General features: G+C 54.9%; 1 protein-coding gene across 4 annotated transcripts in view; it reads left to right on the forward strand.

Annotated features, from left to right (window-relative positions):
• Positions 1 to 12,202, forward strand: part of TNIP1 (TNFAIP3 interacting protein 1) — a 46,469-nt gene that overhangs the window by 22,227 nt on the left and 12,040 nt on the right. For all 4 annotated transcript variants that reach the window (XM_067567075.1, XM_067567076.1, XM_067567073.1 and 1 more), the window contains exons 2-8: positions 1,677 to 1,847; positions 3,081 to 3,200; positions 4,898 to 4,986; positions 6,575 to 6,643; positions 10,474 to 10,662; positions 11,653 to 11,747; positions 11,929 to 12,019. In XM_067567075.1, coding sequence (XP_067423176.1) covers positions 1,715 to 1,847; positions 3,081 to 3,200; positions 4,898 to 4,986; positions 6,575 to 6,643; positions 10,474 to 10,662; positions 11,653 to 11,747; positions 11,929 to 12,019 — 786 coding nt within the window. In that variant the 5' untranslated portion in view covers positions 1,677 to 1,714. The remainder of the gene's footprint in view (positions 1 to 1,676; positions 1,848 to 3,080; positions 3,201 to 4,897; positions 4,987 to 6,574; positions 6,644 to 10,473; positions 10,663 to 11,652; positions 11,748 to 11,928; positions 12,020 to 12,202) is intronic.

Genomic DNA, 12,202 nt, shown 5'->3' on the forward strand with positions numbered 1-12,202 from the left:
ACTGAATGCAATTTAGCAGCCTTTGAGTGCCATGAAGCAGCTGGCAAAGGGCTTCCCAGAGTTTAAGCAAGGAAGAGTACAGTATTATCCCTTAACTGCTACAGAAAAGCCAGCCGGTGGTATGATTTCTTTTGAGACCCACAAAACCGGCAGTTTAATAAATAAAAACAACGAGAGTCCTGTAGCACTTTAAAGACTAACACATTTCATTTCTGCAGGCTGCAGCCCACGAAAGTGTATGCCTGCAGAAATTAAATGTGTTCGTCTTTAAGGTGCTACAGGACTCTGGCTGTTTTTGCTGTCTACAGACTAACACGGCTACCCCTCCAGAAACATTCATGTAAACATTCTGAGCTTGCGCAGTCTTTTACAAATCTTTCATGGAGACTTTTTTCCCTCCTTACCTTTCGGCTTCTCTTTGTTCGGTTTTGATTTATCATTGCTCACGTTCCGTGGGGCAATTTTCTCTCTGTTCTGTTCACACTGACGGTTTTACTTGATCTGTTTAGTCATGTGGTGGGAATCTTGTCCAAGCCGGGGGAAAAAAAAATCATTTTACAAAATGTCAACAACAACAAAAAATAGTAAAAAAAAATCTTGCTGTGTCAAACTGGGATGAAAACAGCTTCCGAGGCGCTGGTGATCTTTTTTCAAAAAAGCGTTTTAACCAGCTCGAGTGTTAACCATGTGGCTACATAGCAGGAGAGCCCAAGAACTCCAAGGAGGAAGGTGAGAGGAACAAGGGTGATCAAGGGGAGTGAGGCTGAGTGAAGTGGCTTTGAGGGAGGTGGAGAAGGAGATTGGCGCCAACAGCCAGTGAGCACTGGGGAAAGAATGCGCCGATTGAACACTGAGTCTAAGACTAACCTGTATAAGCTCCAAAAGATCATTGCAATAAACAGTCTTAGGGCTGACCTACTCACAGGTGTCTTACTGACTTAATGATTTCGGTTTCTGAACTGATCTAGTTCAATTGGTGCAAAAACTGTGCGTAGAGTAGCCCTTAACAACCGGCTCTGCCTTTGTCCTGTGGACGTTCTCGGTCAGTGAAAGGTGGGCGAACACAATGCTGGGTGTCCACAACGACCGGTGTCTCTTAATGTGAGTAAATACAATTGAGAGGCAATAACTTGGTCTTCTCTCTCCTGACACCGGTGCCCGTGGCTGTAGCTTGCGTGATGGAATGGGTGAGAGATGGCGGAGGGTACGGGAGACAAGTCTGCTTTGGTGCCAGTGGTGCTTCCACGTGGCTTTGAATGTCAGTGGCGTGCTGGGGGTGAGGGAGAAAGGAAGTGGAGAGACAGGCTTTGTCCCGTGTGCAGGGGCTGCCTGTTGATGCCCCGTCGTGTGGCTGAACCATACCCAGCAACAGAGACCAGCATGCTTCTTGCGGCTGAGCTGAGCCAGGCTTCAAACGCAGGTCGGCAGAGAGGCCGGGGGAGTGCATTAACCCACCGCCACACGTACAGCCATCCACCCACCTCCTGTGACCGTCACACAGAGACATTGCGACCCATTATGGAAGCTGCAGGCCAAGTGGAGAGATCTGTATCTGGCAGCTGCTGGAATCCCAGTGCTGATAAGCCGGGTGAGATCCGTGCTAGGCCTGAGATGCCCCAGGGCCATTCACGCATCCCAAGGGGCTCAGGGTGACTTTCTGATTTGTTGCCTTTCAGGGATGGCTGGTTGGGAGGTAGATGATTAAGCTGCAGACATGGAAGGGAAAGGACCATACCGCATCTACGACCCTGGTGGGGGAACACAGGAAGAGGCGGCCGCAGCCTTTGAGCGGCTGGTGGAGGAGAACACCCGGCTGAAGGAGAAGATGCAGGGGATAAAGTCTCTAGGTAATTGCTGTGGGGCTGGACAGATGTATGTGTGTGTGTGGGGGGGGGGGGGGGAGGGGGTGGCGGCGGCTTTTCTTTGATCCTTCCCCTTTTTTGGAGCATCTGCTACCTCCCCGTGACAGACATTGCATGCCAGCCACGACGCCACGTTCAAAAGCGCATGGTGTTGCGAGTTGGACCCCTCGCTTTCCCCACCCCAGGCTGCACTTGCTGGCTCTGCACCGCTCCCTAGTGAGGGCGTGGGAAACTGGGACTGAACGAGGGCCCCCTCTCAGCTTTTCCCCGAACACGCCCCTGGCTAACTGATATGGAAGGGGTGATTCCCTGCACGGTAAGCCCCTCCCAGGGACAAATTCTGCCATTCTGCAGCGTGGGGCACAACTGTGCACTGAGGTGGCAATGCCCAGCTCTTTGCTCTCTGTAGAGTCTGGTGTCGTGCTGGCAGGATCTCTTGGCTTGTGCACTGGGACGTGCCGAGATGCCTGCTGTGTGTGTGGCCTACGGAAAGGCCCACGGTCTGTGTGAAATGCTGTGGGCGGGTTGCTATGGTTGCTGTGCTGATGAATGGCTGAGAATTGAGAAGTAGCTTAAATATGCTCCACTTCTCTGGCATCCTTCTGTGATGCATTGCAGGAGCTTGGATCCAGCTGGCTTTTAAATGAGGCTAGGCTCATGCACAGCCACCAGCTGAAACTCCCTGTCCCCGTCCCCCATCAATCTGACTGCTCTTCCCCGTTCAGAGGCAGCAGAAGTCTCCAGTGGGCTTGTGAAGTGCCATTTTGAGATGCCTTACGGGGTGCTTGAGTGTGGGAAAAGATTTGGTCTTATTGTACTACACAGTGGAGATTAAAGGCTGTGAAAGGGACCCACCTGGCCCAGGGTGAGGTTCTCTGGCTTAAGATCAGAGCTTTTAAAAACTGGGGAAGGCATGTCAAATCTCCCCTGCAGAATGTGCTGTTCTTGATGTTCTCATGCTAAAGTCCCTCTGTGGCAGAGAAGCAACAACTGTAGTTCCAGTGTGGGATGATTTGCCTGGCAAGAATTATTTCTGGATAAAGGCAGCCATGTGGGACATTTCCATTTCTTCTGTCAATGATGGTTGTGAAATCCAAGTGGGAGGTGATTTGTGCAGGCTGGTGTGGGGAACTGGCCTCTGGGGCGTAACAGCTATATACTGGGGAAGGTGTGTAAATACCAGGACACATGAACTCCTCTGCTTACTGTATACACCAGGAGAACTGCTGGAAGAGTCCCAGACGGAGGCATCGAAGTTGCGGCAGAAGGTGGAGGACCTTGTGAAGGACAATGAGATGCTGAGATCTTCCTCTTTCGACAAACTGGCTGACATAACAGGTGTGAAGGAGGGAAGATCACCCAGGGAGACTCTTCCAGTCCAGATTTAGGAAGAGGACTCAATGTATTTGTCTTAGCAGATTCACACTTAGCTGGGTTTCTTAATGGCTTTTTCTTCTCCTATTTTAAATAGAGCTCCCCTTGGTTCTGTTTCATGCACAATCCATGAAGGAAAACGCTTTCTCTCTGAGAAGTAATTTGACCTTTCTTCTCTGCTCCTGATTTCCCCAGGGAGCTGTGTGGCCAGTGGAGTGTCCTGTACCCATTTATGGAGAGAGGAGGTTTGGCAAGTCACATCTGATCTGCCCGTTAACCTTCCTTAGTGTGCATACATTAATAGAATGGCCCGTGGCAGCATTTTAAAATGGGTATGCAGGCTGTCGGTGCTCCTTTGTCCTGTGTGCAGAGAGAGGCTGCATCTTGCTTTCTTGCAAGGAAGTGAAATGGCCAATGACACCTGAAGGCCAAAGTTAAATGTCCTAACAAAAAGAAGAGGCTGCCCTTCTTTTATATTGAGATTTGCCTGCAGCTAGTCTGCCTTCTCCAGCTCCTTGGGAATGGCCCTGCTCAGCCTAGCCATAGGGGGTGGATTGGTTGTAATTAAACTTCATTTTGGAAATGCCAGGACTTCCTCAGCTAAGCCATCCACCCTTGAGATGACAATGCATGGGATGCTTGTGCAGTTCATGCATGTTTCAGCTAAGCAATGAAAACCTGAGGTCCCGTCTGATTTCTGTGGACATCAGTCACCCCCGGCGCGGTTAGTAAAAGTGGGATTTACTCTCGCTGGCCAAAAATTCCTTCCCTGAAGAACCAGTGAGTACCCTAAAGTAGACAAGCCTCCTGCAGCCACGCCCATGTCTAGAACCCTTTTAGTTAAAGCTGCTTAAAGCGAATCCAGTCGAAAGAGCGGCTCAAAACGGCTGTGGCTGCCAGAGAGTTGTCTCCAGGAGGTTCCCAGTTCGGCTGAACCGCTGTTGGAACCAACAGGAATCTTTGTGAATTTCCACGGCGGAAGCAAGGCCTGTGTGACGGCTGCTGCTGTTAAAGTTGTCTGCTCGCAGGGGCTGGCGGATGAGACTTAATGGGCTGCAAACAGAGCACCGAAGCCTGGAACCCCATCTTTCAGGGTTGCAAGGTGAAGCATCTGCAGGGGCGAAGTTCCAGCTGCTTTACCTGACAAAGCTGACTGATCAAAGGCAAAGGCTGGGAGTTAATACACACAGTCTGTATGTGCACAGCATGCAGAGAGCACACAGCAGCCACTGGCCAGTGCAGAGAGAAAGGAGAAGGATGTACAACTATGACACTTAGCCTCCCCTGGAAGCAGTTCCTCTGTGCCTCATGTCTACTGCTGCTGGTTCGATCAGAGGAAACCAGTCCGCACTCTGACTCTCTCGCTGCAGCCTGTTGCTGTTACAAGACTCTGTTGTTCTTTAGTGTTGTTGGCTGGGGGCAGGGTTCGGAGAGAGGCCAGTTGAGTAACATTTGTTGCTATTGCAGAATTTCACTTGGTGGAAGTCTGCCTGCTCTTTCCCCCCCCCACAGGGGAATGAATCGGTTGGAGGTTTCTGTCTCATCCCACTAGCTGGAAATCATTGTTCTGTCAGCCTGTCTGGTCTCTGCTCCTTCACCGTTGTCCCATTCACCGTGCCAAGCTCTGAAACATTCATGCTGTGGCGTCCTCCCTTTTACAGGAGGTGATCCAGACCCCGGCCTGTCTGCCACGGGTCCAGGCAAAGCTGAGAAGGTGCAGGATAAAGAAACTCAGAAGCCTCCATCCACTGTAAGTCTGATGAAGGGGAGGGGGGAGAAATGGAATTTGCCCTTTAACCCTTAACAATCGAGGCAGTGAAATTATCAGGCAATTTAAAAAAAAAAATTATTCTGAGGCTTAAGGAACCAGACATGGAGGAAGGGGTTAGAATTCCTGCTTACCTGGGGAGATGAGCGGGTTTCCTTTCTTGTTTCCCACATCAGTGAGAATGGGAGGCTGTGTCTTTAGACTAGCCTGTAATTGCTTCCCGGCGCTATAGGGCCAGCTCATTATCTATGGCCACTTGCTTTCCCTTCAGGGGGCTGCATCCCAACTCTGACCCCTGTAGACACAGGACTTGCTGTCTGTTTGTGGGGAAACCCTGTTATACTTCTAAGATAAACAGCAGGATCCTATTCGGGGGGGGGGCAAGGCAGCACGCCACGTTTATTGTGAATACAAAAATTCACACACACACACACTTCTACAAAGATGAAGTAGAGTTACCAGCCTCTATTGCTCGTGTTAGTCCACTGGCCAGGTGGCTAAGAGACGACGGAGGGAGCAGAGGCCTGCCTGTGCGCACCGATGCTCCTGGAGGATGATTGTAGAACCAAACCCCAAAGTCCACATCTTTCTGTCCCCTCTTTTTAGGTGTAAGCTCTTCTGCCACTCTATGGGTTTTGCTTCATCATGCTGCATCTGCATTCTGGTGTGATTATTAATCACCCATGTTTTGCAAGCATGACCGTGGTTATTTTTGATAGTTCATCTAGTTTTCATCCTTCGAGGTGGATCCCAGGGTCATCAGGGTGGGCAGTCTTTGGCCATCTGGATCGTAAAAGTTATCTTCACTCCCTTGAACATCCGGGGCTGGCGTCTTTTCCTGTCACTCTCTGCTCTCACACGCACACATCACTCGTTCATCTATTCACACCCTAATCTCTTCACATTTACTTAAAACTTGTAACTGGAAGACACAAGTGTCCTTCAAAAACAGTAACATTTCTATTTATCTAAAACATTCACTATGATCACAATACACTCTCATTTACCATTGAATCTTTCTGGTTCAGAACATTTGCTGATGTTACATTAAGCAGTGGTCTTAAAACATGTGTATTTAAACAATAGCAACCGTTTCACAGAATGATCTTTGGTAACGTTACAAACAGGATAATCAATGACCAGATGTTAGTTTCGGACAAACAGATAAGTTTGTTTGGAACCACTATCAATAGTGAACAGATCACCCTGCATACCCAAAATGCAAAGCCTCACAGAAACTGCAGTGGTGGTTTGTCACGTACCAAAAGAATAAGGGTATTTCACATAGAATCAATATAACAGAATCAAGTTTTGGGCCTACGACCCGCCTGTCCCAGGAGCCCCCATCACTGCATTCCAGTCTCCAAAGCTGGAGGATCATATGGAGCAGCTGAAAGAGCTGACCTGCTGGTCCAGACCGTCCCTGTTTTGGACTTGTGCAAATAACATTAAGCCAGCTGGTGGAACAGGGAAATGTCTCCCTTCCCTGCTGCCCCCGTAATCCCTGACGGAGCACGATAGGACTCGCTTTCCCTGCATGAAGGCCTGACTCCCCTCTCTCCCTGCGCAGGGATCCTCGTCAGAGTTTGAAATTGTATCTGGTGAGGACAAGAGGTTATCCCAGGAGAGCAGGAAGTCGGTGAGTTATCCTGACAGCTCGGTGTCGTGAGGGGGGGGCTCCTTTGGGCTGGTTAGTCAACCACTCGAGACAGGGCTGTTGTGATACAGTGGGGGCACAACATGTCCACGAGCAGGTGGTGGGGACCGTGTGAGAGGGCAAGGCTTGTGATCAAGGGTCAGTTTGTTCTGGTTCCCCTGCACTGACAGAGTTTGCTCTTCCTAAATGGGAGTGGAGGCCGGGTGGGTGGTGAAAGTAGCTAGGGCTAGGGCAGTAGCTAGGGCTGCAGTGCTTTTTCCCAGCTTGTCTGGGTGACCAGCAAGGCCAGAGGAGCAGCCAGCCTGTTCTCCCCATGCCTTGCCCTGGCTCAGTCCCTGGCGTGATGCACAAGAGCTGTTGCACACGCAGCAACGACCGCACGATTGCTTCCCGTGGCCCATTTCCTGGGACGCAGGCAAGATCAGAAGGGGAAAGCGTGAGACTTCTGCACTTTTCACTCGTTGATGCAAAAGTCGTGCTGGCGACTTCCCTCCGGGCAGGCGCCGTGCGCTCCTCTGCAGCTGGGCATCCAGCCAGGACGGCAGCTGGCCTGGGAAACTGGGTGCCTCGGGGCTGAAAAGTCCCGAGTGACGCAATCGCGGGAGCAAGCTGGTGCAGCTCGTTTTGTAACCCGTTCGGTCTCTGCGCAACTTGGCAGTCCCTGGGTTATTCTCCCCCCCACCACACACACAGTTGATGGGATTTTTGCTCCCTCCCTGCCCTATTCAGGACCCTCTTGACCCCTGTTAACTACCCCTGTACAAACCGCCATGTGACTCAGCGTAGCTCGCAGGTTCTGCTCAGCAAGCACCTCCTGCTGGCACAGCAGAGCTGGGGGGGCGTGACCGAGGCCCATTGGGTAGCGTGCACCCAGCCTGTCTGTGCTTCGCTTGGTTCTTTCCCCGATAGGAGTCAATGCCGTTGAGGAGCCCTAGAGCGAGCTCCCCCACAGATGCGCAAGGGCAGAGGGGAGCGTGTCCTTTGAGAGCGTTGCCAGTCACTGCCTCCCTGCTCTTCTCCGTCCTCCTCTTGCTTTGAGCAGGCTACTGCTGCTGCTGTTTTTCGGGGAGCCTCTCTGGAGGCTGCGGCACTGATTCAGACTAAGCTCTGACGAGGAGGAGCTGAGCTGCTGAGGAAGGGGGCCCTTGCCCCCTAGTGCCCACTTACTGCCCCTCATTAAGAGTCTGTGCCCCCCCTCCCCCCTTGTGCCTCAGCCTGTGTTTTAGTTCCCAGAACCTGGCCTTACCCCACGGCTGCTCTGGGAGGCGCACACCTGAAGAGGGGAACCCTGACCGGACTCTGCCGGCACCGCAGCGGAACGAGCCTTTGCACGTTTTGCTCTGGTCGCCGGCCACTGTGTCCGAGCCGGGCAGCACCCTGGGCGGGGGAGGGAAATAGGACAGTCAAGGGAATAGCTTCTTGCCGGATAAAAACAGCCCCAGGGCCGGGTTCCAGAAACACACACTGCTCCACTGGGACAGGTGCTGCCTGGCAATGTGGCCCATGCACACGTTTGCCCCAGTTTCACTAACGGGGGTGATTTTTCTAGCGGTTCAGTTAATGCAGTTAAAGCTCTAAAACCAACTTACGTCCATTCGGCTTCCGCCAGTCCCTTGAGAGGTGCCCGCTCAACCGCTTGAAACCGCAGAGGGGTAACTCACCCAGCGTTAGGAGAAACCTGTGTGCGTAGAGAACCCTGTGAAACCAGGAGCAGGGGAGAGGGCGGCTGGCGGTGTGAGGTGCTGTGCTGCAAAGTCAGAAGCACGTCATGTTGTCACTCCCTTTGCTAGCTGGTGCCGGGGCTGACGGCTTGCACACACAGCCCTCCCCGCTCCAGTCCTGTCCTAGCAGCTCCGATGGGCGGGGGCTGGGGATGGAGTATGCTCCAGTGAATTTACTGCTTGACATTGCTCTTAGCCAGTTTTCTCTTGGCGGTAGGCGAGAGGCGTTACACCTGCCCTGCGTGCTGCCTGGCTGGGCACGTGGGGAGGCTGCCACGGCTGAGTGCGAGCCAGGCGGGGTCTGTCCGGACGAGCTGCTCTTCTAGGCAGCATTGCTAACAGGGCTAAAAGCTGACGGGGCTAGAAAGCCCCAGGGCAGGGGACAGCCTGTACTTTGTGAAGCTGGGCGATGTCGCTGTTTCACGTTCCCCTTTATGAGTCAGCAGCGGGAGAGGTGGACACGGACTCCTGAAACTCGGGGGTTTCCCTGGGCCATGGGGGCAAAAGGCCAGGGTGCGGGGTGTGAGTCAGGCAGCCTGGGGAGCAGTGCCAGGTTCCCAGAACAAGAGGCACGAGACGCTCTGCGCGGGAGGAGCTTGCAATCTAGCCGGGGCAGGCCCCGTTCTGGGTGAACTGGGCACATGGCATGCAAGGCGATACCTGTTCCCTCTTGGGCGGGACGGCTCCAGAAGGTGCCTTCGGTCTCCTAAGCAACCAAGCAGTTACATACCCGCGGTAACGTAGGGCACGTCAGGGCTCAGTAATCGAACGGTGCGGCTGGGAGTTCTGTCGGCGTGTGCGTAAGTCAGCGGGTGGGCGGGGTGACGGCGACGCACGTAGGCAGGTGTGTCCAGCCCAAGCCCTGCTTCGCCGTGCTATATACAGCCCGGTTCAATCTCGGCTGGCGCCTGTCGTGGAACCTGGATCCCCGCACGCCGTGGGGCCACTGGGAGCAATACAGCTGCAGAGACCGACCGCGGCGGAAGAGAGGAATTGTGTGGTAGAGGCAAGAGGAATTGTGTGGTAGAGGCATCGTGTGGTTGGGGAAGCAGTGGAGGGCTGCAGGCCGGCTGGCTCACGGACCAAGAGCTGCAGAGGAGAAGGGCCTGGTGCTAGCAGTGGGGTGAGCGCGGGACCGAGAGGAAACTGGTTCTGAGCGAGGCTGGAAGCGGGTCCGTGAGGTCCGGCTCCCACACAGCACCAGGTAGCACGAGCTGAACATGTTCCAGGGTCTGGCTCAGAAGTGGCATGTCCCCGTGAGGTGGGGAGCGAGGGGAGTCGCTGCTCTGGGAAGTGGAGAATCCAGGCCCAGTCATCCCCCTGGAGCCTAGCCTTCTATTGCCGCCCACAGCCAGAGCAGGGCTGAGTCCCGACTCATCTGGGTGAGCTCTCCTACCCTCCAAGACTCCTCTGTTACCCCGGGGCTACCCGCAGGATGTCTCCCAGAGAGCCTGCCCTTGAATCGAGACCCTCCAGGTCTCAGTGGCAGGTCGCAGGCAGGTTCTGGCTGGCCGTCGAGGGCAGGATGGGGCTGGTGCTTGCCCGCGTTGCCTGTGTGGGACGGGCAGTGGATGGAGAAGCCGGGAGATCCCAGGACTCCTGGGTCTCCTTATGCTGCCTTTTGGGATGCAGAAGGGCTGTGTCGTCTGTCGACACAAGAGCCACTAGAGGGCACTGGAGGCTGAGTCCTGTGTGGCGGGAGACGGGAGAGGAAAGGAGCCAGGTCTAGAAATGAGGACTCCAGGCTGAGCCCCAGGGTCAGACTTGGCCCCACGTTCATTCTCCGCTCGGCATCTCAGTGGGAGGAGGCGCGCCGGCTCCCAGAGGCTTCTGGGTCTGGCTGCCAGCTTCCCCCTTGCTGGACGGGTGCGAGGCGCCTGGTTCGCTAGCTGAGCTCCCCTGGGACCAAATGTGTGAGCGCCCCGGATGGAAGGTGCTGCGTGGGTGCCACAAGAAATTGAACTCTGCAAGGCTGCCGGAGTCGCTGGTCTCCTCCTCTCCTCCTGCTTTGCACGGACCGGCTCTTCCCCGGCCGCACGCGTGCCAGGCTGCCGGGCTGACCTGTCTCACCGACTGCGATTTCTCTCCCAGGACCTGGAGCTGGCGAACGAGGACACGAACTTGATGTTGCACCTGCAGCGGCTGGAGAGCACCCTGAGCGTCTTCGCCGAGGAGGCCGACAAGAACCAGGTCCTGGTCCACCTGGGGCGCATGGCCCTGGAGTTCAACCGCCTGGCCTCCAAAGTGCACAAGAACGAGCAGAGGACATCCATCCTGCAGGTAGGGGGGGGCTGCACACAGCAGAGGACATCCATCCTGCAGGTGGGGGGGGCTGCACACAGCAGAGGACATCCATCCTGCAGGTGGGGGGGGCTGCACACAGCAGAGGGGCCTGTGGCGTCTGTCCCTGTGCAGGCGTGTGTAGGAAACTTGCTCTTGGCTTTGACACTTTGACTTTTCTGAGCTTCTTTCCCGAGTCCTGTCCCCCCCGCCCACTGTAAATCCTGCACGCACCGGGACCTCCGCACGGGGGCACTGCCTACGTGCCTTTCTCCACGCTTCCCCCTTTTCCTTTCCTCATTTCTCCCCCCTCCGCCACACCAGTCCCTCCTTAGATCTTTTCTTCTCTCTGACTCCCACCTCCCCCTGCTATCTACGCGAGAGAAACTGCAGGCTCTTCTGGGTCCAGCCTGCTTTCTGCCAGCATTCCCTCTTCGCTCCCAGCAGGGGAGGGACATTGCCATGGATGACAAACCTATCGCTAGCGTGAATTTCTGAGGGATCCCAGCCCGCCTATTTCTGGCCATGAGCAAAGCACTACGTGCCAGGGGGCAAGAGACAGGTTGATGGTGTAACTGCTCATTACTGGGCATAGAATGACTTGCATCTTCCTCTGAAGCACTGGGGGCAGGTGCTCCCGAGAGGCAGGCTGCTGGGTTAGCTGGACCACTGGTTCACTTCCTCCGTTCCCTAGTAGGGATGGCCGCCCTAGGACCTGAAGCCCTGAGTTCCCATTCTGCCTGGGAACGAGATGTGTCGTGGCCCATGCCCAGTCCCAGAGGGACAGGTGTGCGAGCGCTTCTCCCCTCCAGTAGCATTCGTGGGGGAGAAACCTAGCCATAGATCCCTGGTGGCCAGCAGGGTGCCGGGAGGCAAAGCTCATGGCACCACTGTCTGCCCTGGCCTTGTTAAACCCAGGGGATTCCCTTGCTCGACTGCCCTGGGCCGCTCTGTGTCATGAACCTAAAGCCGCTGGTGTTCCTCCGGCAGACGCTGTGTGAGCAGCTGCGTAATGAGAACGAGGACCTGCGGGCAAAGCTGGAGAAGGATCTGGAGCAGAGGAACCAGGCTACGGAGAAGCTTAGGTGAGAGCCGGAGGGGTGTTGGTTGGGGAAGACGCACGGGTGACGGGCGGGGGAGAGGAGGACAGATGGAATTTGGGATCTTTCCTGCCCTGATTTTTTAACTTCTTCGAATGCTGGTTTCTGTACGAATCCTCGCGGGTCTCTAAATCTGCATGTCCGTTGTGCTCCTCCTGCCCTGAAGGTGTGAGAACCTGGAGCTGAGGAAGATGGTGATGATGAGCAACAAGGTGGGCGTGAAAGGGGAAGGTGTGGAGAGCGCTGGCCAGCAGCAGGTAGGAGCCGCTAAGACGCTTCCTCCTCCTTGCGCCGTCCCAGGGTAGCTCCCTCGCCGCAGAGGAAGGCCACCCTCTGTCACAGGGCCTGATCCCGCCTGGGAATCCCAAGTCCCGAGCTCCCCGTGCTGCGGGAGGGTGCAGAGAGCGGGGCGTCCGGGCGCCCTCCTGACAAACCTTTTG

Source organism: Emydura macquarii, unplaced genomic scaffold, assembly GCF_026122565.2.
Source record: "Emydura macquarii macquarii isolate MOO-44397 ecotype Brisbane River unplaced genomic scaffold, CSIRO-AGI_Emac_v2 contig_2768, whole genome shotgun sequence".
In the NCBI taxonomy this organism is placed as follows: Eukaryota; Metazoa; Chordata; order Testudines; family Chelidae; genus Emydura; species Emydura macquarii.